Raw genomic sequence first — 21,941 nt, 5'->3', positions numbered from 1 at the left:
GGGACACCGGCAGCAGTGAGGTAGAGGCGGGTCCCCCGGGGCAGCCCTTTGCTTAGGCATGGGGGGACACAGAGACCCTGCAGCCTCCCCCAGTCCCTGAGAAAGGGCTGCTGTGCCTGCCTGGCGGCTCGCCTGTGGGCAGGCAGACCGGAGGCAGACCGGAGGCAGACCTCCCTGCCCGGGCCTGCTTCCGCTCCCCCATCATGGCGGCAGACGGCGGCAGGGCCTGCTTCGTGCTGGGCGCCTCGGGGGCGACTGGCCGGGCACTGCTGCGGGAGCTGCTGGCCCGGCGGCTCTTTGCCCGGGTGACGTTGGTCAGCCGGCGCCGGCTGAGCCTGGATGAGGAGACAGAGGCGGCCGTGGTGCGTGGGGCCGGGGGTCCCGGGGCGGCGGGGGGCGGCGGGGGGCGGCGGCGGCGGGCGCGCTGAGCCTCGGCCTCCCCGCAGGAGCAGGCGGTGGTGGACTTCGAGCGTCTGAGTGAGCACTCCGCCGCCTTCCAGGGGCACGACGTCGGCTTCTGCTGCCTGGGCACCACCAGGGCCAAGGCTGGGGCGGTGAGTGGGACCCCCCTGGGGGGGGCGGGGGGCTGCCTGCCCTCCCCTGCCATGCTGACCCTCCATCCCCCCTCGGCCTGCAGGACGGCTTCGTCCGCGTGGACCGGGACTATGTTGCGCAGGCAGCGGAGCTGGCGCGGGCAGGGGGCTGCAAGCACTTTGTCCTGCAGTCCTCCCGGGGGGCAAACCAGCACAGCCGCTTCCTCTACCTCCATGTGAAGGTGAGGGGGCAGCTGTGGGGGGGCTCCCGGTGCTTCTGCAGGAGTCACAGGACGCTGGGACGCTCTGGATCGAAGCAGGAGATGAGGGTTCAAGGGATGCAAGTGGCTCGGGGCGTCCTGCTGGTGCTGAGGGGCAAGGGCAGGGGTTTGGCTGGGCAGCCACGCGAATGGCTTCGCCCAAAACGGCACAACACCCACATGCGGCTTCTGTCTCCCACTTCAAACCACCCTCTGGGGTCTCCAGCCCAGCCCCAAGCTGGGATAGCTTCGCAGCCAGGTGGGGAATGTCCAGGGGAAACATGAAGTGTCCGGGGATGGGGAGCCCACAGGCTCCCCGGGGGGGACCATACCTACTGCAAATGTTCTTTTTCCCCATATATCATGTGCTGCAGCTCCCAACACCTGCTGGGCTCAGCGCTGTCTGCCAGTGCCTTCTGCCAGGATCCCTAGGGCTGGACACCATGTCCTTCCTGATGCCACCTCTCCGGAGCAGGCAGTTGCAATTAGCATGATGGTTGCAAGGGTGCGCTGGTGACCCACAGTCAGTGGTCCAGACCCTCACCCAGTCCTGCCTTTCCCTGGAGAGCTGCTGCCTGGCTGGCCTGTACCCGCTTTGCGTGGGCATTAATGCCATCCTGCTCGCGGCTGAGCAGCGCTCTCCTGCCAGTTCATGGGGCGGCGGGGATGGTGCTTGCAGTCACCCTCATCTCCTTTCATCCTGCCTAACCGCTCTCACAGGGAGAAGTGGAGAACCTGGTCCAGGCTGTTGGTTTTGATCGCTGTACCATTCTCCGGCCAGCGTGAGTAGCGGTGGAGGAGGGCTTGAGTGGAGGGTTTGCCAGGGCAGGGGTCTGGGAAATGGAGAAAGAGAGAAAGGATGCATAAGGTTAAGGCTGGGAGGCGGTGGGGGAGTGGAAAAAGCCACCAGCTGCAAATGCAGCTCCTGGATGAGTGCACTGCTTCCCAATGCTGCAGGGAGCATGCACAGCAGTTTCCCACAGCCAGTCCCAGTCCTAGCGTCACACACCATGCAAGAAGAGGCTTGGGTTGAAAGCAGAGGTTGGGGGACATAGGCCAAAGCTTATCTCCGCACAGACCTTGACCTCATGCAGTGAGGATACTCTCCTGTATCCCTTCAGCTGTACTGTGCTCTTGCTGCCCGGGAGAACTAGCATCCTGGTTGTGCAGCACTGCAGGGAAAGGAGCTTAGTGTCCCTGGGCTCAGCTCAGTCGTGTTTTAGGGCCCTGCTACAGCCGCACAGCCTCCATGTGGGTTTAGCAAGCTGCCCCTAGTGCAGCTGGAGAACCCAATCTCTAGCTTTTCCCCAGGGAATGGTTTCAGCCTGACCCACCTTACCTCCTTGCTCTGCAGGGTGCTGCTGTGCAAGCGTCAGGAGTCCCGGCCCGCGGAGTGGATAGCCCAGCAGTTTCTGGGTGTCGTGGCTTGGGTCTTCCCCACCGCTTACTCGGTGCCTGTGGAAACGGTGGCCAGGGCTATGGTGGCCAGCGTGCTGCAGCCAGGCAAGGGGAAGGTGGAGGTGCTGGAGAACAGGGCCATCCACGAGCTGGGAAAGGCAGTGCCACAGCAGGGCACGTAGGGCAAAAAGGATGGGCAGGAAAGAGCTTGACTCACTGCTCAGATGCTCTTCTGGGCCAAGAACTAACGCACGCATGGGAGGGGAGCGTGGTGCTTGTGTTAATGTGGAGGTAGAGGTGCACTTCTTTGCACGGCAGCTGATACTGTCAAGCGACCAAAAATGTGGGTGCTGGCTGGTGGGTGAGGAGAAACAATGTGCTCTGCTACTTGGATCCAGCATGTGAATCCAGGTAAAATGGTGTAATCCAGGCAATTTCTTGAATTCCGGGCTTAAATAAAGTCCTATAACTGTTCTGTTTGTGTTAACTTTGTGCTGAAATTGTGTCTGTCACCTGCACACTGCCAGCCCAACCGCATCTGTTCACAGATCATGTCTTTTGGCGACACTTCAGGGCATGCACGTGGGCAAGGGGCCATGCTGTAGATGGACATGGGGAAGCAGGGACAGCACATGGCTGCCCACGCTGAGGCTGCACCCCCCAGAGCACTTGCTGGCACCAGCGCCACATGGATAGTGGAGCTCCAGGAAGCTCAGCAGCAGTTGCTGAGGTGCCCGGGGTGGTGGCTCTGCCTGCAGTAGGTGGCTGCAAACACACAGCCTGCCCTCACCAATCTGCTCTGGGTGCAGAGGGGCCACTATGGGGGTGCTGGTGTTCAGTCCTGGGCTATCACTTAAGTAGCGTAAACACCATGCAAATACTCGCGTTGACTTGAAAATGCCTGTCCCCACAGGCTCCTCTGGGCTTTCCTTACGGATACAAGTAAACCGAGCTTGGCCCTGTGTTCCCAAGGGTGCTCAGTGTGTGCCAGCGGTGAGGCCAGCCCCATGCACGTCTCGGCGTGCGCTTGCCCCTGCCTGTGCTGCCCAGGTGCTGGAAGGGGAGCAGGTCCCTGCTGCTGGCACTGAGCAGGCATGAGGAGCAGCACCGTGTCCCAGCCCCGGTCGTTCTCAGGCCTCATGCTCAGGGTCGAGGAACTCGGTGGCTCTGCAGCTGGGACGCGGGACTTATGTGACTCCCAAATTCCCAGCTGGCCAGAGTCCCAGTGCTCTGGGTAATGCTGCTTTCCAGGATTTTCTCCTCTTCGACCTCACCCGTGGCTCCTGTGTCAGTGACTTGGATGTGGTGAGCAGAGGGAGCCTGGGTCTCTCATCTCCTTCCTTTACACAAATGTTTTCATCATCGGGCTGGATCTCAGAAGCTTGGTGGAGGCAGTGGGATGGTGCAAACCCACACTAAGCATTAATGGGGAGCAAAGGAAGAACTGTACCGGAGCACACCCTCAGCCATGCGTGGGGCTTAGTTTAAATGTAACAAACGAGGAGCCACGGAGCCATAATCAGCGATCAGACTGTGCTGGTGAGAGCAAAAGCAATACCTTTAGAGTAATATTTAATGTCAAAAGGGAAATGAGAGGTAGGCTGGTCAGGAGCATCACACAAGTATGTGAGTGGTGTTGAGCTGATGTAGCCCAAGAGCTGCTGAAGCATGCAGCGTTGGTTGTATAGGTGTAAATGCACGCCAACGCTCAAAGGGATTTTTTAGAAAAGGTGATGTGGTTATATAGGGGAGTGGAAATGAAGATCTGAAGTGGTAAGACCTTAAAAGAAGTGAAAATTGCATACAGGTGAGAGAATAAAAAAAAGAATGCAAGCTCTGGAAAGTTACAGGTGAAAGGGAAGCCACAGAAGATCTGAAGAAAGCATCCTAAAGGTGGGAAAATTAATCATGACTGTGTGAGAAGCAGAAAGCTCTCCAGAGAGCCCCAGGGACAGGGCATGAGCAGGTGCTGTAAGAAAGAGTGAGCCATCACAGAAAGGCTCGCTGAGTTACTTGCATTGGCCTTTGCTGTGAAGGAGCACACGCTAGCATCATTCCTGAGGGGACATGCATTTGCATGACTGTCCCAAAGCACTTGGGGGGTGGGTGGGGATATTTTTAACCCCATATTTAGAACACATGGTTAAAAAACTGCTAGAAGGAGCTCTCGGATGAATTGCCAAATACATGCCTGAGTGAGAATTACAGTGGTCCTCTACCAAACAGTCAATGTTGTTAAACATGATGCTAATTTTTAAAAAGTTCCAGTGGGAACCAGGAAACTGCAAAACAGCGCGGCTGCCTTCTATAAAAGGCAAATTGCTAGAAGGGATAATAAAGTCTGGAAATAACAAGGCCCAGGATAAATCTCATGTAATGGGAGATTCCACATGGCTTTTGAGGGGGCAGTTGCAAGGCAAGGCACAAACCTCGAGTGCTCTTGGAGGAAACCAGCCATTGTGTACACAAGACAATCTGGTCCTCAGAGTGCACTTGGATCTCCAAAAAGCTCTCCCAGAAGGGCTCTTAAAGAAATTAAGCTGTCGTGGGAAGAAAAGGAAGGTCTGGGTAGTTTCTTATTGGAAATATTTTCTTAGCATTCTAAAGCCTTGAAATGCACAAACCAAACATTTCTTACTGGACAAAGATCTGCAGAAAATACAAGCTGTTTCTGTGTAACTCTTGTTTCTGTGCAACGGTATATGGTTTCTTTTTCGGTGTTGCAGATCAGTCTCTGCTAAAATGTACAACTGCAAACCCAGCACATGGTATAGCTTCCTTATCACCCCCTTGCATGGAGTTTCTCCACTCATTTTGGACCTCAATTTCCCCGACTTGCTCTGCGCAGTCATTAAACCCCCACCCTAGGCCTGTGGAGGAGAGTAAGAGCATCCATCACTGAACTACCGCAGAGCCACAGGAGCAGAGGATTTGCCTGCCCAGGGCTGAAAGAGGTAAGGTAGGTAAAGGTCTTTAGGGGACAGACCCAGTTCCTCTGTGGGGTCTCACAGGGCAAAGCTTCAGGCTCCTCCGAGCAGCAGGAGGTCTGCAGGGCTAGAGCCCTGTCCCTGCGTGCCCAGAGCAACTGCCTGCTAGCCAGGAGCAAATGGCCCCAGGAGCAGCTGGAAGGAGAGCATATAAGGGTGCTCGGTGTCTGCTGGACAGCATTTACACAAACCGCCTGGTCCCACAGATCCAAGGTCCCCTGGGATTTCGATGCTAACTTTATTACTGAAGATTAGTGAGAATAAATAACTGTGTTCCCAATGGCTCAGCAGCTGAGTGCGAGGCTGCGGGGGTTTCTCGCCCAGTCCCGTGGCCCTGCTGTCCTCCCCAGCCCTGGAGCTGTGAGAACCACTGGCACATCTTGCCCACCCCCCACTGCCACCCGCTGCCCTCTGTGCCAGGAGGGCCCAGCCAACTGGCAAAGCACCCTGCGAACAGCACCTCAGCCTCAAAGGAGCTTTTCAAAACAGCCACCAAGCTGGCAGGCACTGACCCCGCATGTGGGGTACCCTGGTGACAGCCCCAACATGCTTTCTGGGCCTGAGAGCAACAGGTGCAGCCCAGAAAATGTGCTGAGCTTGCAGGGTTGCAGTGCTTTGGGGGGCGGGGGGCTGCACCCCAGCGGCTGGGAGATGGGGCAGCTGGGTTATTCCCAAACAGAGGCACTAAGAGCAGAGCCTGCCCCGACTGCTCTCGGAAAAGAGCAAGACAGCAGCAGCCTGTAAAGGAGTAAAGTACTTCCATCCTCTGCAGCTGCCATCGTTGCCTTCCCGGCTCTGCGAGGCACAAGGGGGGTTGCTGGGGACGTCAATGCCAGGCAGTGGGAAGGGGCAGCCCCCAGATGTGGCACCAGTGCCTGGGTACGTCTTGGGGATCTCTAATCCTCCCAAGCCCAGACAAATGTCATTCAAAAATCTCATCCTCTGAAATTTTAGGCTGTGCTTTTTTTTCGTTCAGTTCCTGTTACAAACCAGTACAAAGGCAGCCCAGCTCTCTGGGGAGGCATGGTTTCTAGCAGACCGCTAGCTTTTGCTTACTGCACCCACATGCTGAAACATAGACGTTGTGCTTTCTGCATAATTCCAGAGCAGCAGGAGACAGGATTGCAACGCAGGTCTGAAGTCCATCCAGGAGCCAGAGCCAGGCACGACTCTGACACTGCTCCACGGGGGAAAGCGGGCCCAGTGCTGAGGGGGCTGCTGGGGCTGCTCAGGGCAATTAGGGCCATTAGTGCCCTTGGGGTGTGGACAGCCAGACTGGGAGCAAGGTCTCTATTCCCCGCTCAGGGCTGTGCGTGTTAAAACAAGGCACTCTGGATGCACATTTAAGGCACATAGTCACTCAGGCAGCTGAGGCCAGGGACAGGCATGTGGCAGGTTTTTAGGGTGAAGCCTGAGCCCCCACTCCAAGTGGGACGCCCAGGCGATGCCCTGGCTGGGGTGGAGCAGGGGATGGAGGCAGAGCGGAGCCACACACCCTCTCTGCACCTGTGCCAGAGCAGGTGTAATTGCACAGACACCTGTGTGGGGTGGCAAAGACCCATGTGGGTGTGAGTGAGTGCCCCCACACAAACTGCAGAAGAGTTTGTGCAGACCTCCACAGCCACCCTGCGTGTGTCAGGGCTTTCCCCTTGTGCTAGCTCTAGTCCAGCCATGCAAACCTGGGTGATGAGCCATGCCGCAGGTGACCCTGCTGTGGACAGGCTGTCACATCCTAGCTGGAAGGCAGGAGGGAAATGCCCAGGACAGTCGTGGTTACCCTCTCCAAGTGCTGCTAAGCTGTGTTAGGATGACTCCATTGCAGCTGTTGGCTGCAGTGCATCCTCCCCTCAAGCGGCCATGGGGACCCACCAAGTCAAGGCTTTGGCTATGGGTCCCCTGGGAGCCAGGCTGGTCCCCGTGTTTGCCATGATTTGCCTCTCAGCAGGCAGCCTCGCTCACTGGGGTTGCGCCTGCACCATGCCTGGCTGCTTGGCTGAGGCCGGGAGAAACTCATGCCATGGATGTCACGACCACAGGGAGGCACTGGCTCCGTGACTGCGAGTTAATGGAGTGACCAAAGAGATCTTCCCCGAGCAAACAGGAACACCCGTGTAGCACCCAAGCTTTAGGTGAGCAAGGGGCTGTGTCTCAGTGGGGCAGCGATGGGGCAGAGCCATGCAGGGAGAGGCGGGGGCCGGTCCCTGCTCAGGTCCCGCATCCTGCATCCTGCATCCCACATCGTGGGCGGCTCCAGACTCGGCTGTGTGTTTTACTGCTCTACAGGGGAGTGGAAAAAGGCTCCAGATGCTGGGCTGGGCTGGAATTCTTTTCGGCCTTATTAAAGTGTCACTGTCAGATAAATCAGAACCTTTGCTACGATTAAAAGATTTAATTTGTTTTACACTTACATTCAAATGAATTTGTTCTGGAGCAAAAGTCACTGTTACCCACCAACCGATAACCACTGTTGAAGCTGTGGATATTCTGACACTAGCCACAGCCTTTAAATCAACAACAAGACTTCTTGTAAGCACTTTTATTTTTATTAAAGTGACATTTTGCACTGGGAAAAAACCTTGCTTGAATGAAGCACTTCTACCTGGCTCTTCTAAACACTGACCTGGAGCCTGATATGTCATTAAGTCAAAACTCCGTGGGCTTCCCAAAGACCCCAAACAGCAACTTGGCCCTTCCAATTTGATTACCTGATCTCACCCCAGAAAAACCACATTTTTTTCCCCTCCACGTGAGCTTAGAGAGGAGAAAACAAAATCCAGAAGCCACTGGGGCCGGGGCCAGCTGCAGCGGGATGGACGGCATTGGTTACGGGGCTGGCGGGGGTCCAGCTCCCAGTGCTATATAGGGGTGAGAGAGGGGAGCTGGGCTGCAGACTGAGCTGCTGCTGCCTGCTTGAGCCATCGCTCACACTCTTCTCGTGGCTGAGGAAAACCACAGCCTGCCAAGATGTGCAAAGGATTAGCAGCGCTGCCCCACACGTGCCTGGAGAGGTGAGAGCGGCCAGCATGTGCCGGGGTGCTGAGGGGGGGCTGCCTCCCTGCAGGGCTCTGCTGGGGCAGAGAGGCTCTTCCTACAGCACATCCCCACGATGGACATCTCTCATGGGGACTGGGATCACCCAGCTCTGAACTGGGAGGGAAGGGAGGCTTGCTGGCAGGGGCTCAGTGGGATGCTGCAAGTGGCTGACATGCTCAGGGAGGGGGGCAAGTGCTGATCCAGTCCCAAAGTCTCCCCTCTGGATTTGGACCCTCTCTGTGATTCTGGGCTGCCCCAAACCCACCCCTCAACCTCAGCCGCTCCCCTGTGCGGGCCCAGAGCACAAGCCCCTTCTCCTCAGATCTTAATATTTGCAAATTCTGGGGTGGATTGGGGAAGGAAAAAAGCAGGAATGCAGTTGCCTTTCCGAGGCAAAACCAGCCCTGGCTCCAAAGAGCCTCAAAACCCTCTTTTGCTGCCTGTGCCTCCCTTGCACACGGATTAGGCACCCCGGCCCCTCTCACAGGGCTCGGCTCCCTGCAGAGCGCCCACCCTGCCCTGCTCCTGGCACCCATTCATTCCCCGCACTGCCCTCCAAGCCTGCCCGGGGGTGCTGGTGCTTCCCAGGCTGCTCCCACCCCTTAGGAACCCAGGCAGGCTCCAGCCCCCAGCCCCTTCCATGCTGGTGGAAACCCTCCTGCGGAGCTGGAGGGGCTTTGGAGGGGGTCTGGTGAGAAGCAGAGATGTGAGGGAGGCCACCGCACACGGTGACAGGGCACTCAGTCCTTGGTAACTCTGTGGAAGACTTCCTGTGTGAGTTCCCCAGCAAGGGTCTCCTTGCAGTTGCAAATGCCTTACTACTGGTTTTTAGAGAGTGAGGGTGGCATTCACTGTTTTGGGGGGAGCTCGAGAGAAGTCCCCCCTTGTCAGCTGAAGCTGCGCCACTGGAGGCTGATGCTGCTGGCACAAAAGCAAGGCAAATCCCCATCAGAGGCATGAACACAAATGCCTGTGACAATTTCTTGAAACATGCTTTTTGGCCATCCTTACAGCCCCATGCTCACCTTGCCTGGTCTGCAGCCTCCTGCGCCACAGGCAGCTGAGCAGCACTCTTCCAGATGTGGGTAATCTCCATGTTTCTGCTCTGCTGTCATCTTCTTTGTTACTCTTCCGCTACTTTCTAATCCTAAACTAGTTTTTTTTCCACTGCTGCCATGCTGCTGATTTCACTGATCTCTGTTATGCCCTCAAATCCTCCCTCTTGAAGGCAGCTTCACTTACACGTTTATACACAGAGCTGGGACCCGGTTTGTCCCATGTGCATCATGTTGTGCTGCTCTATGAGGCATTTCAACAGCTGCTGGTCTCATGAGACCCTCCTGCAGTTCCTCACGACTGGTCCCCAAGTGCTGTACCCTGGCAGCGCAATATCTGCTGCTCGGCCACTGACCCCCTTCTCCCCATGAGAGTGACATTTCACAGCACATTCCCAGCCCGCGCTCCCCAAGGAGTACACCATGTCCCCTATGCGTTGTGGGCTACCTTTCCCATGCCGTCATCCGTGAGATGAGCTTCCCTCCTGCAGCTGCCTGGGGTCTGGGGAGCCCATCCGGGGTCCCCTGCAGGCCCAAGGGGGCTGGTACCCCCAACTCTCCCCAAAGCACGTGCTTGCTGGCCTTTTCAGAGGGGGCTGATAGGTTCAGAGGAATCTCTTCCTACGGCCAGAGCTGCCTTGACTGCTCTCCAATAGACCATATTTGTCCATGTGTCCACCACAGCTCTCCGATGCAGCTGCTGCTGACTTGCCCATACAGCATCACACTCGCAGCTTCATGGCTCCTCACATCCCGCCTGGCGCCTTTTTCTCCCGAAGGGGCATTCCCTCTGGCACCCGCCTGGCCTTGGGCACAGCAGCAGCTTTAGCTTTCAGCTGTAGCTTTAGTTCTTTGAGCTTCTTTTTTGTTTTTAAAGGTGGAGTCTCTCCTGACCCTCCTCAGCAGCCTTCTCACTCCTGATGTGTTTGACAGAGCCCATGTTTTCATTTAGTGCTTCTTGGAAGTTGTTTCTCAGACTTTTTCTTGGCTTACTCCCACATGTTCTTACACTTAACCTTCCACAGTTTACGGTCTTCTTGCTTTTTCTCACTCAGACATAGCTGGGGGCTTTTTGAAGGATGCCTTTTTGTTTATATCTGCCTCTTTTACCCTGCTGCTTAGCCTTTGCTGAAACCTTTCTTGAAAGCTTGTAATATATCTGCTGGAGGATGCCAGGATGATGCCTTCAAACAGTCCTTCCCTCCCACCAGCCTGCAGGCACTCAGCCCTCTGGCTGTCCTTTTTGTTCCCTTTCTACAAGCTTCCTCAATGTCCGCCACCTCCCCATATTTCACAAAGGCCGCACAGGTGACTACCTGCTCGGTGGGAGCTTCTTGCTGCTGTCCCCACACTGGCACCCGCGGGGCTTCAGCAGGGTGGGCAGCCACTGATGGTCCATCGACAGCACCATGGGATGGAGCCATCCCAGGAGCCCCATTGGGAGCAGCAAGCAGGGGGACTGCAACAGGAGTCCAGCATCAATCCAGAAGACCAGGCTGGGGAGAAGCCTACCCACAGCACAGGCTGAGAGAAGGTGGCCCCAGGGCTGAGCTTAAATGGAGCCCCCAGCTGTGGGCAGGGTGTGGGGCTCAGCTGGGGCTGCTCAGGGCCATTAAGGCCCATTAAGGCCTTTGAGCCTGACAGATGTTGGCCGTAAATCACTGTCAGAGGGTGGGGATTGGAGAGAAAAATCTTGAACAGGTCTAAGTGTTACCCAGCAGAGCGTTTGCTGCTGTGTGAAGCCGCTGCCAATGGCACCCAAACCTTGTGTGTGTGTGTTGGCCTCATCCACACCAGGGCAGGGGGATCCCCTGGTCCTGCCCAAACAGTGACAGAGTCCTGGCCCTGTCTTCCCACCTCCTTCGGCTGCTGTGTGTTAGATTTGGCTCTCGGTGCCGCCCCTGCTCCCAGCACAGCCCACGCTTTCCCCCTGCCTGCCCAGGACCTCCTGGCATCCACCGTTCTGGCTTCGGAGGTGGGTGAGCCCCTTCGCCCTTGCTCTTCACCCCTGCCTCTGCCAGGCAGCAGCTCTGCGATGGGACACGTAGTCCAGTCTCCTGAAGGGACTGTCCCTGGTGCACAGCACCCAGCAGCGGGTTGGCTGTGGCGGCGTCCCTGGCTCTGCCCTTCTGAGTGTTGGGTGATGGCAGGGAGAGGGACACAGTGGCAGGTGGTATTTCTGCCCAGTCCCTCTTGGAAAGACGTTCCCTGAGCCCATGCATCCCATTCCCTGTGGGGAGCTGTGGACACAAGCACAGACGTTTGGGAAAGCAGAGCCACGGGAGAGGCTGTCCTGCTCCATCAGCTTTCCTGGGCACCCTCTGCACCCACTCGTTGCTTCGGTGCCAACAGGGCTGCAGCTCCTGCCCATGTCACCTGCTGCTCCTTGCTGCAGCTGTGCCATCCATGTGGGCTTGCTGTGGGGGTCCCAGCATGGCAGTGCCAGCCGACCGGGTGCCAAGGGGCACCTGAGGCTTGCAGGAGAGCCAGCCCCAGGCTCTGGGCATCAGGAACCAGCTCCAGCCTGATGCATTTATCTGCATTTTGTTTAGTTGTTAGAGGGAGGAGAACGAATGGTGCACGACAGCATCCCTGTCCCAGAGGCACCTCAGTGTGGGAGCGTGGGGACCTTGTCACCTTTTGCCTGAGGTCCTGGTCTTTCCATTCATAATTCAAGTTTTCTCAGAAGCGCAAGCAGCAGAAGCCATCCCGTAGCTGCTGTTTTCCATGAAAACAGTTGGGTGTCTGGGTCTGTGCTGCCCATGCTCTACCCCCACCACGGGGGTCCATGCAGACCCAGGCTGGGCTGCTCACTCCGGCTGGCCCCGCTGCCCACTCCCGTGCAAGGGCAGTTGTCAGAGGCAGGTTTCTGCCTGCGCCCCCCGAGAAGTGGGGGGCAGCCAATGTAGCAGCAGTCTGTGCTGGGTCTCAAAGAATCACCCAGGGGGCTGGCAAGTGGAAAACCAAAACACAGGGGGAGTTTTACAAAGAGGGAAAAAATTAAAGCAGTGGAAATGAGATAGCAGACCTAGCAAGGGAGTGATCATCCGCACAGGGCTTGTGACAACAAAGAGCAGAAAGGAGAAGCGCAGTGAGCCCTGAAGCTGGGGAGCTGCAGCCTGGCTTTGACAGCCGTGCCACGGTGAAGGCACCAAGCCCAGCCAGCCCCTGGGGAGTGGTGTGTCCCCTCGCTCTCATTCACCTCTTGTGCCAGCAAGATGACCTGGAAGCCACCAAATGTTGCTGTGCTGGGGAAGAGTCCTGCCCTGCAAAGATGGGGTTGGGGCGGGGGGGCTGTCTGTTTTCACCCCTTTATTTCTTCAGCCTTATGCAGCACACTTGAGTTTGCTTTGCAAAAGCTCGGTTTGCTCTTGCTACCACCACCAAGCTGCAGCAGAGCAGAGCCTCCTCGGTGGCTTTAGATGCTCAGGACCATGTTGCAAATTGTATCGCATGGAAGGGAACACTGTGGGAGGCAGCTGGACCTGCTGTCAAGCCCCAGGAGCCCTCTTGTTTCCACATCCTCCCAGTGGAGGTGGGGGGCATGGCCTTGGGGCAGTGGTGACTGGCACTCAGCCTTTGGCAGGCAGAGCACTTCAGCTCCCGAAATCCTTCCTTCCCCTCTGCCCAGGGAAAGCAGCACCCAGGGGGTACTCTTTTGCAGGAGACTTCCTGCTGCAAATATAAGGCTTATATATTACTTATATCTATATCTATCTCAGGGCACCCTTCTCCAAATGCTGTTGCCAGCATGGGGCTGGCATGGGGCTGGTGGGTGCAACATGGAACAGGGCTCGCTGCGGGGCAGCAGCCCAGCCCAGCATCCTGCACAGCTCCTCCATCTCCTCACCAGCATCTCCTCCGGGCTCATCACTATAGAAACTGAGTGCTGCACACGTGTCCCCTAATTCATCCTCAGAGCAGCCCGCCAGCCCTGCTGATACAATTACCTTGGCCACAGATGAGGACAAAGCAAAGAGATCAAGATCAAGAGCTGCCACTAATTCTAAGTGCCTGGTTTGAATTGCCTCAACCAGGCGCCTTTACAGTATTAGGGTCCATTTGTTCACGTGTAATTAATTACACAGCTTTGTAGCTCACCAGCAGCTGTGCAGGGGTCTGTGCGGGCACAGGGCAGAGACCACCCCTGCTGCCCCAGCCCGCTGCCTGACCTGCCTCTGCTCGTCCCCTCCTGCAGGGCCAAGGAGATCAAGACGAAGCTGGGCACGCTGCTCCAGAAGCCTGACTCGGCCATTGACTTCATCATTCCCTACCCGGAGAAGCCAGAGAAGCTGCCCAAGGTCCAGAAGTGAGTACTGCTGCACTGGCATCTGAGCCCAGCTGGAGGGGTGGGTGCCAGCCCCTCTGGGGGGCAAAGCAGCTGAAGCCCCGGCTGTGGGTGGGCACAGCAGGCTTTACACGGCAGGGAGCCCATGGCACGCTCCTGGTGACCTACCGGCTAGGTGCAGGCTCAGAGAGTTATGTCAGAGCAGTGGGAGATGTGTCAGGCAATACAGCTCTATGGAAACCAGATTTCTCATGGAAACTCTATTTACTTTTGATGAGATTTCACATTATTCGGTAGAGGTTTTGCCAGAGGCATACGACACTTGGCTTTCTCCGGGTCACCTGCCTCATCCCAGAGGTGCCAGCCCTACAAAGCCTGCTGGCTTCGGGGCGGCAGCGTGTCCCCGAGCTGGGTGCACAGCCCCATGGCACAACACCTGGCTCTGGGCAGCTCCATCATGATGGTACCATCTCACCTTATCGCCTTTTGTCCTCAGCCTCTGCTCTCTGGCACTGAGCTGATTTAATGACAAAGCAAAGCAGAGGAGAAGCTAGAGGCTGATGGGCTGTGCTGCAGGATTAACAGTTCGAATGAGGCAAAATAAACCTTGAAAAGAAATGGTAGCTTAAATCTAAAAGCAGGATGGCTTTCTGGATGTAGGGTGATGGTCTCACCTGGGGTGCCTCCAGCCTAGCCTTGGGCAGCTCAGCCAGCTGCCTGAGCTGCTGTCCTGGCCACTCCTCTGCCACCCCTCAGCCCTGCCACCACTGGGTGTGTGAGACTGTCCTGGGAACACATGCCCCGGCCCCAGGGAGCTGCTCGCTGCCCTGGACCTGCACCCAGACACACACAGTGCTGGAGGACCCAGGTCTGACAGCACCCAGACTGCCTAATGTGCCTGCGGTAGGAGAGGCCGGCTGGCCCAGCTCATAGCACCAGGAACAAGGGCTCATCTTGAGGGACTGATGTGGCCATGTCATGACAAAACCAGGAGAGGCACGTATCCACTCTTCGCAAGGCCAGGTTTCTATTTCCACTTTAAAATCACAACCCTGTTTTACACCAGTCCTTCTCCCCACATTCCCCTTCAGCCCAGGCGATGTTACCCTACGCTGTGGTCACTTTGGCGGCTGTAGCATGGGGGGACGCCTGTCAGAGCAGTGCCTGCCGCCCCGCGAGAGCTGCCGAGCCAGGCAGGGTGGGCATAGCCACGATGGATGGTGCATTTTGCACTTGGTTGCTGCCAAGCCCTGGATGCTTCTGCGAAGGAGACACATTTGTCCCCATTACCCATCCTTGCAGAAAGCTGGAGAACTCTCCACTGGCCGGAGGAGTTGTCTCCTGCACTGCACCATTGCGCAGCCTCAGTATCACTCACCCATCAGCATCTTGCTCGCCGTTCATATCATCCCAGGGACATTCAGATCGTGGAAAAGTGAATTTGGTAGTTTCCAGGAAATCGGGATTGTGTTGGGTTGCTGCAGCGATGCTCCTGCTCATCAGGCCGGGGAGACCCCTGCCAGGAACATGGGGGTAGGGAGGGATTTTGATCCTTGATAGCAAGTGCAAATGCAATTTGAGGTCCAGAAACTGAATGATCAGAGCCCCCATCATGGTCTTTACCGCTGAGTGCTGGCGATTTGATGATGAGTGAGGGCTGGACACCCAACCTGTGCCAGCCTTGCATTTCTGCCATCCTCTCCCCTGCTGGGTCCCCCCGGGCAGGGCGGCTGGGCAGGAGCACCTCCACTTGCCTCAGAGGCACCGCTGAAGCACCAAGGTCCCCAGGACTGTCAGGCTGTCCTGCCCTATGCTCCCTCCCCGGCCGCAGGGATGCTGTGCCCACCCAGAGGGTTTCAGCCCTGCAGCAGCAAACCAAGCCTGAGTGCAGCGCTGCGGGTGGCGAGCGGCCACGGTCTGCAGCCAGCCCAGCGCTCCATGGCCCTGGGGGCTCCCCTTGCCTCCAGCGCTGGGCATTGGCCCCCGTGGGCAACAGGACCCTGTGCCCCAGGGCAGCTTGGGCGAACTCCATGGGGCTTAACAAAACCACAAACAAAAAAACCCCACAAAGCTCTTTAGGTCATATTTACAAGCGTTGCATTTAAAAAAAAAAAAAAAAAAAAAAAAAAGGAAAAAAAAAATAAAAAAAGAAAACCCACGCAGATGAAAAACACTGAAGGTTTTCACTGGGGAGGGAGGGAGCTGAGGCCGGCGTCATGTCCCGCCGTGGGGCGTGGGAATGGGGCGGCCGGGTTGTGGGAGTGGAGGGGTGCTGACCCCAGCCCCAGCAGTGCAGAGCTGGAATGATCCAGCCCCCTCCGCCCCTCCCCACCCCCCGCAGCAGGGAGCATCCTTCCCCACTCCAGCCGGAAAACATAGGGATGCTTCCCAGCTGCCTGCAGACCCCGCCCCTACTCTGCTCTCCTGTGCATGGGTGCTGGGGCAAGCAGGGCACCCACGGCTGCAGGGGGGACTCACTTTGCAGTTTGTCCATGTCTCTGCTCAAACACGGAGGAATTTGCCCACCCAGCCCCATCCTCACCTTCCTTGGCACTTGCCTCTCCCCAGGAGGAGGGTACCCGTCCTGTGATGCAGCGGTACCCTATAGCCTGACCATCGTCCCTGCTCTGCAGCAGTCTCCAAGGCCTGTTCCTCCATTCCTCCCCATTTTTAAAGGAATTATTTAAAAACCTGGAGCCCAGACCAGGGCTGTGGGGTGAGCATGGACCACCTGGGCTTTCTTTACTCCCTTCAGGCCATCACCGGAGGAGGCTCTGCAGTGGCGTGATTCCCTGGAGAAGCTCCTGCAAAACCCCTGTAAGTTCACATCCCGCTGTGGTCCCCACCCAGCATCCCTGCCAGTGCTCAGCAAGGGCTTGCCCCCCCCGGGATGGCTGGTGCTCAGCAAGAGCTCGCTGCCCCCCCACAGATGGGCTCGCCAGCTTCCGCACCTTCCTGCGCTCTGAGTTCAGTGAGGAGAACGCTGAGTTTTGGGTGGCCTGCGAGGACTACAAGAAAACCAAATCCCCTGTGAAGATGGCAGAGAAGGCCAAGAAGATCTACGAGGAGTTCATCCAGACCGAGGCACCCAAAGAGGTCAGTGGCTGTGGGCCAGGAGATGGGAGCAGGAGGGATGAGGCTGCTGCTCCGGTGGCCTCCATCCCAAAGGAGAGCGGTGGCTGCAGGGCACCTTGTACCATGGCTGAGGGACTCGGAGGGCTGCACCCTCAGCAAGGGGCAGCCCCATCCCCACGTGCTGCACTCCCACCCCACACAGCCCTGGTGCCCCCTTTTACATGCTCAGCCTCTGCTGGGCTGTCTCCTGCTACAGGCATCTCCAGCGCATGCCTGTCCCCCTCTCCCCACAGAGGGCTTACGTTAATCATAAGGGATGACAACTGACAGTAATCCTCCTTCCCCGGTTAGCTTTGCTGCAGGATAAACCTCATCCTGACAGATTTGCCACCAACAATTCCCCCCAATAAGTGAACCTGCTTCAGTCCCTCCCCTCGACCTTCGCGTGGTTGTTGGTAGGACAGAGCAGGCAAGGGGAGATGCCATCACCCACACCTTGCACAGGCAGGATCCCCATCCCTCTCACACTCCCATCACAGGTGAACATCGACCACTTCACCAAGGCTGTGACCATGAAGAACCTGGTGGAACCATCACCAAGCAGCTTTGACATGGCCCAGAAGAGGATCTTTGCCTTGATGGAGAAAGACTCCCTGCCCAGATTTGTGCGGTCGGAGTTTTATCAGGAGTTAATCAAGTAGCAATGTGGCGGGGCTGTGCGAGACGTTCCCTGCGGGCGGTCCCACTGCTTCTGTCTAAACACCTGCCCCTTCTACTGCAGCTGCTTTGCTTTCTTCATACCACCCTAGAAGAGCACCCAGCGGCGTTGCTAAACATCTCCCCCCATGCTTTGGACTGCCAGATGTCCTGCTGTTTCCTCTCTTACAGTCTCTTTCCTCTCTCACAAAAGACCCATTATCAGAAATCCCTGGTGATCCTCACTGGGTTTGGGACCCAGAGGGGCAGCAGAGCAGCCCCAGCCCCGCAGTGACCGGGAGCCACTCGGGCAGCCGGCACGTCCCTGGCACTGCAGGGCTTGGCTGTAGCCAGTGGCTCTGACACGCCGGCTCTGCCTTCTGAAGACTTCTTAGGCCATAACATTTCTGAAGACTTCTTAGGCCATAACATTTCTGAAGACTTCTTAGGCCATAACATTTTTTCTCCCCGTTTTGCACATATCGCTGGTTCAGCCCAGGCTCGCTCCCTCCTCCCGGCTTCCCGGGCTGTTGCTGAGGCTGCGCAGGGCACCCACGGCTGGCTCTGGCCAGCAGCACCTGCAGCCCCGGCACGTGGGGTAGGGCATGTCCACCACACGGCTGGCATCACCTCACCTTCAGAAAGCAGCCGATGGGCTGTGCGGTGACGGCCGCAGGGCAGTGACAGCAGTGTGGCAGGGACAGTGGAACGGCAGGGATGGCTGCATGGCGGTGCCAGGAGCCGCACGGCTGCGTGCCACAGGTGACCCCTGGCTGGCGTGAGGGGTGGGCAGAGCGAGCCTGCAGCACCGCTTCCCCAGTTGCTTCCCACTAAAGACAGTAAGGAGGATAAACGAGATCTGTCTGTTCAAAACGCCGGGACTGTTTAGCAACCCAGACCTCCCGCTCGCTCCAGCCGCTTGCATGACGTGCTGAGCTCGCAGCCCGCAGCCCACACCCGTGTCCCCTGTGCCCAGCTGGTGGCTGCTGGTGTGCTTGGACTGCAGCTTCAGGTGTTGCTGCAGCAGCTTCTTGCTCCAGTTGCTTCTCTCTGCAGTAGGCACGCCAAAGCGATACTTCTGCACAAACCCAATCGAGGGGCATCAGTTAGAGGAGGGAGGAAAATCATAGTAGGGGAAAAAATGCTGCAATCGCAACTCTTCAGATCCAATTACAAAAATATATATATATTCAAAACGAATCCAAAAAAACAAGCCCAAACACAAAACCATTATGGGAAATATGAAAAATAACCCCCTGCCTTCTTGAACAGACAACAAACTCTGCTGAGTTTGTGTAGCCTGCATCTCTCCTGTCTCCTCCCGTCTGCCCAGGACGTGTTTCCATAAGGCTGGCTCTTAAAAAGACCAGCTCTTTTGAAATGATTCAAAGCCAGCCCACTGTTCACTACCAGAAGAAATGACATCTGAGGATGGGGCGAGGGTTTACGTGAAAGGCAGCTTGGGGTCTCATGTCAGCCTCGAGGAGAATGTGATGAACACCCGTTCCATGGGGCCTGGACGTTTCGTCCCTGCGATGGGTTCCTGGTGCAGCACCTGCAGGGCCATGGCTTGCAACGAGCTGCTTCAGCCGGCAGCCTGACAGATGTCGGCAAAATAACAAGTGGCCGTGCTCCCAGCAGGCATCCTGGACCAGCCACCCCCCTCCGGCTGCTCAACCTCAACTGCAAGTCATGAGACTCCATGCGAAATGCAGTAAGATAAACAACGAGTTTGCCAGCCTTGTCAAGACTTTCAAAAGCTGATCAAAACCCCACCAGCCCCAAATATTTATGCATTGTCACTATGGCGATGAAGAAAAATACATCCTGAGCTGCAGGAAGTGGGCTGCATTTTCCAGGCAGGGATGGGGAGGCAGGGGAAGGATGGAGGCCATCACAAACGTGGCTTTTTTTTTTTTTTTTTTTTTTTTTTAAAGTCTGGAGCAAATGGCCTGGGAAAGTCAGTGTTGGAGCAGCAAGGGGTGATGATCGTGGGGCAGTCCCCTGGGGTGAGCATGGGGGGGGCGGCCCCAAAGAGCCCAAGGGAGCCCATGAGCAGCAGCAGGGTCCTGTCAGAAGGGCGCAGGATCCCCTGGCAGCACCCACTGCCCAGAGCTGGTGGGCAACAAGGGGGAGGCAGGAGCAGGGCTGGGCATGGGCTGGGCTGGGGGGGGATAGGGGGCTTGGCTAACCTTTCTGCTGCACGGTGCTCCCACTGCCTCCGCCCACATGCGCTCCCTGCACCCTCCTAGCATCTCCATGAATTGGTGTTGATGCAAGTGGGTTCAACATGCTCAAGGTCCCTGTTTACAGCGTGACCCGTAGGAATGGAAAACCTGACAGGCTCCCCTGCAGAAAGACCTAGATATTTCATTTTTACTTAATCCTATTTCCAGATACTGTCACCCATACAGTGAGTGTGAGTTTAACGCACAGTTAAATGCCAACACTGACACCACAGAGGTGGGGTTGCTGCTGGAGGCTGGCTTGCTACACACCACCAAAACCTGAGATGTTACTAGCTGCAACAGCAACGTGTGGGGCAGGGCGAAGGTGTCTAGGTATGTATGTGCCAAGAGGAAGGGTGGAGGCTGGAGTCAGGAGAGGTGAAATAGCTCTATTAGAAAACCCTCCCCAGCTCGATTTCTGCTAAAATGCTGGAAGCCTACTTTAGGGGATGATCATACAGGTGCCAGTGATCTACAGGGTGGCCATCAAATGTGGCCTCTGAAGTGTTTTGGAGCTCTTGGGAGGTTGTGTTTGTGTAGAAGGGTCATTTGGCTAATTACTCGGGTGGGTTCACCCCTTGCCCCAGAAAGGCGGCAATGCCTGTACCCACCCCATGGCCAAGCTTTCCACAGGCCCAGAGGTATTTACTGTTGGGCTGATACCAACCATCATATTTCTGGTCAGAAATACTTCATGTATTTTATTACACTTTCTCTCATAAAAATTGGCAATGTATGAGCACTACACACACAACATAGTACACCTGTATCCCTATAGCCATATATAAGTATACACACACACATATATACGTACTCCTAACATGGACATCTGGATCCCCAGTGAGTCAGAGAGTCAAAAATAAGAGTTTCTGGATCTTGTGTTTGAGGTCCGTCAGAGAGATGAGCGTGCGTGGGTTTAGTGTGGTCCCAGACCCCATTGAGGGAAACCTTGGCCATTCACCCAAGCGAATGTGAAGGTGCATCTTCCAAAACATCCCCTGAAACCACCCTGTGCCTGCGGCCGCTGGGTGCCCATAGCTGTGCTGCATCCCGGTGCCCGAGCTGGTGCAGGAGGCAGGTCTCGTGCCCTCCAAGGGACTCCAACCCCTGCCGTGGGGCAAGGCAACCCCACGTTGCAGCCAGGGTCCCAGGCACCAGGCGCTGCCTCCGTGCCTGCCCGGTGCCCTCTCCCCACCACGGCAGCAAGTGCAGGAGGGCTCCCTGCAGCCACATCCCCTCAGATTAACACCGGGGGATTGTTTGCTGCATGTTTTCTGGTTACTTCAGTGACCCAGACCCTGGCACCTCAGCGGTCATGATGTGCATCACTCAGCTGTCCCCTGTACGCTGAGGCAGGGCTTTGCTGGCACTGCCCTGTCCCAGTCTCGGGGACCACCAAAGCCTGCAAGGCAGTGGGGGGGAGCTGCCCACGGGGGGCTGAGGGTGTCCTAGGGCTCGCCCAGGCTCCCCTGGTCACTCCCTGCAGGTGCCGAAGGCTGTGGCCAAGGGCTGGAGAGCGGTCAGGAGGTGGGCATCGGCTCCTCACACCCACGAGCAGCAGGTTTTCATCACAATGTTCTCCATGTGGTTCCCACTGGAGATCTTCACACGGGGAGCACATGGGGCACTGGTGTGCACTGAGGAACTGGTTGTGTTAACCCATATTCATGTACCACTCAGTAAACCACACATAAACATGTATTTCTGCTACTGTCTTAATGGACTATTCCTTTTGTCTCTGCACTGACGGTGCAGCGTTTCCTCACCCTCTACGGGGCGCTCCCCAAACTTGTGCCCAAAGGCCCTGACAAGTCTGGGAGCTTCTGTTGTAACAGACGTGGTGGTTTCTCAGGAAACTGAAAATGGAATAAAAACATCACCCCAGAAGGCAGAAGAAACTCTCCAGTGCCAGCATGGCAGGGGCACCCCCAGCCCTGCTAGCAAAGCCAGCTCCGGCAGCAGCTGCGGTGCCTGCAGGGGCAGGGGCTGAGCACAAGCCAGCCCTGCTCCCCGCACGCGCCTCTGCACTCACGAGACCCAGACCCAGGGAGATGTTGAGCTCTGAGCTAAAATGTGTTCCCCTCCAGAGCTCCGGGTGGGAAAGCATTTGCAGCTGGGAGTTGCTCCTCTATGTTCCTCCCTCCAAGGCTGTCAAGGGGGTCTCATGCTCACCCCAGCCCCTCGGCAAGGATGGGTGCTCCCTGTGCTGACCGTGCTGTCAGGCACGGCAGCATGGACCCCATACAGCCCAGCATTCCCCAGGCTCACAGTGCCGATGGTGTCTGAAGGATAACAACAAGATGAAAAGTTTCATCTCTGAAAGGTGTAATTGCTGTTTCATCTTTCCATAATTTAAAACAGCCTCTGAGCGAAGCCATTCATAAAATG

The 21,941-nt window shown here is 56.7% G+C and overlaps 2 protein-coding genes across 2 annotated transcripts; both read left to right on the top strand.

Moving 5' to 3' along the window:
* Window positions 1–143: 143 nt before the first annotated feature.
* HTATIP2 (HIV-1 Tat interactive protein 2) lies at window positions 144–2,665 on the top strand. Its single transcript, XM_080407032.1, has 5 exons — window positions 144–362; window positions 447–554; window positions 638–775; window positions 1,514–1,575; window positions 2,148–2,665. Exons 1-5 carry the CDS (start codon window positions 204–206, stop codon window positions 2,371–2,373), a joined length of 693 nt encoding a protein of 230 aa, XP_080263158.1. The 5' UTR covers window positions 144–203; the 3' UTR covers window positions 2,374–2,665.
* Window positions 2,666–7,495: 4,830 nt separating this feature from the next.
* RGS5 (regulator of G protein signaling 5) lies at window positions 7,496–21,268 on the top strand. Its single transcript, XM_080406995.1, has 5 exons — window positions 7,496–8,186; window positions 13,465–13,575; window positions 16,310–16,371; window positions 16,484–16,650; window positions 17,169–21,268. The coding sequence occupies exons 1-5, from the start codon at window positions 8,143–8,145 to the stop codon at window positions 17,328–17,330; spliced, it is 546 nt and encodes a 181-aa protein (XP_080263121.1). The 5' UTR covers window positions 7,496–8,142; the 3' UTR covers window positions 17,331–21,268.
* The last annotated feature ends 673 nt before the right edge of the window (window positions 21,269–21,941 follow it).

The sequence above is a fragment of the Falco punctatus genome (assembly GCF_963210335.1).
Source record: "Falco punctatus genome assembly, chromosome: 11".
Classification (NCBI taxonomy): domain Eukaryota; kingdom Metazoa; phylum Chordata; class Aves; order Falconiformes; family Falconidae; genus Falco; species Falco punctatus.
This window is presented reverse-complemented; position numbering and strand designations above follow the sequence as displayed.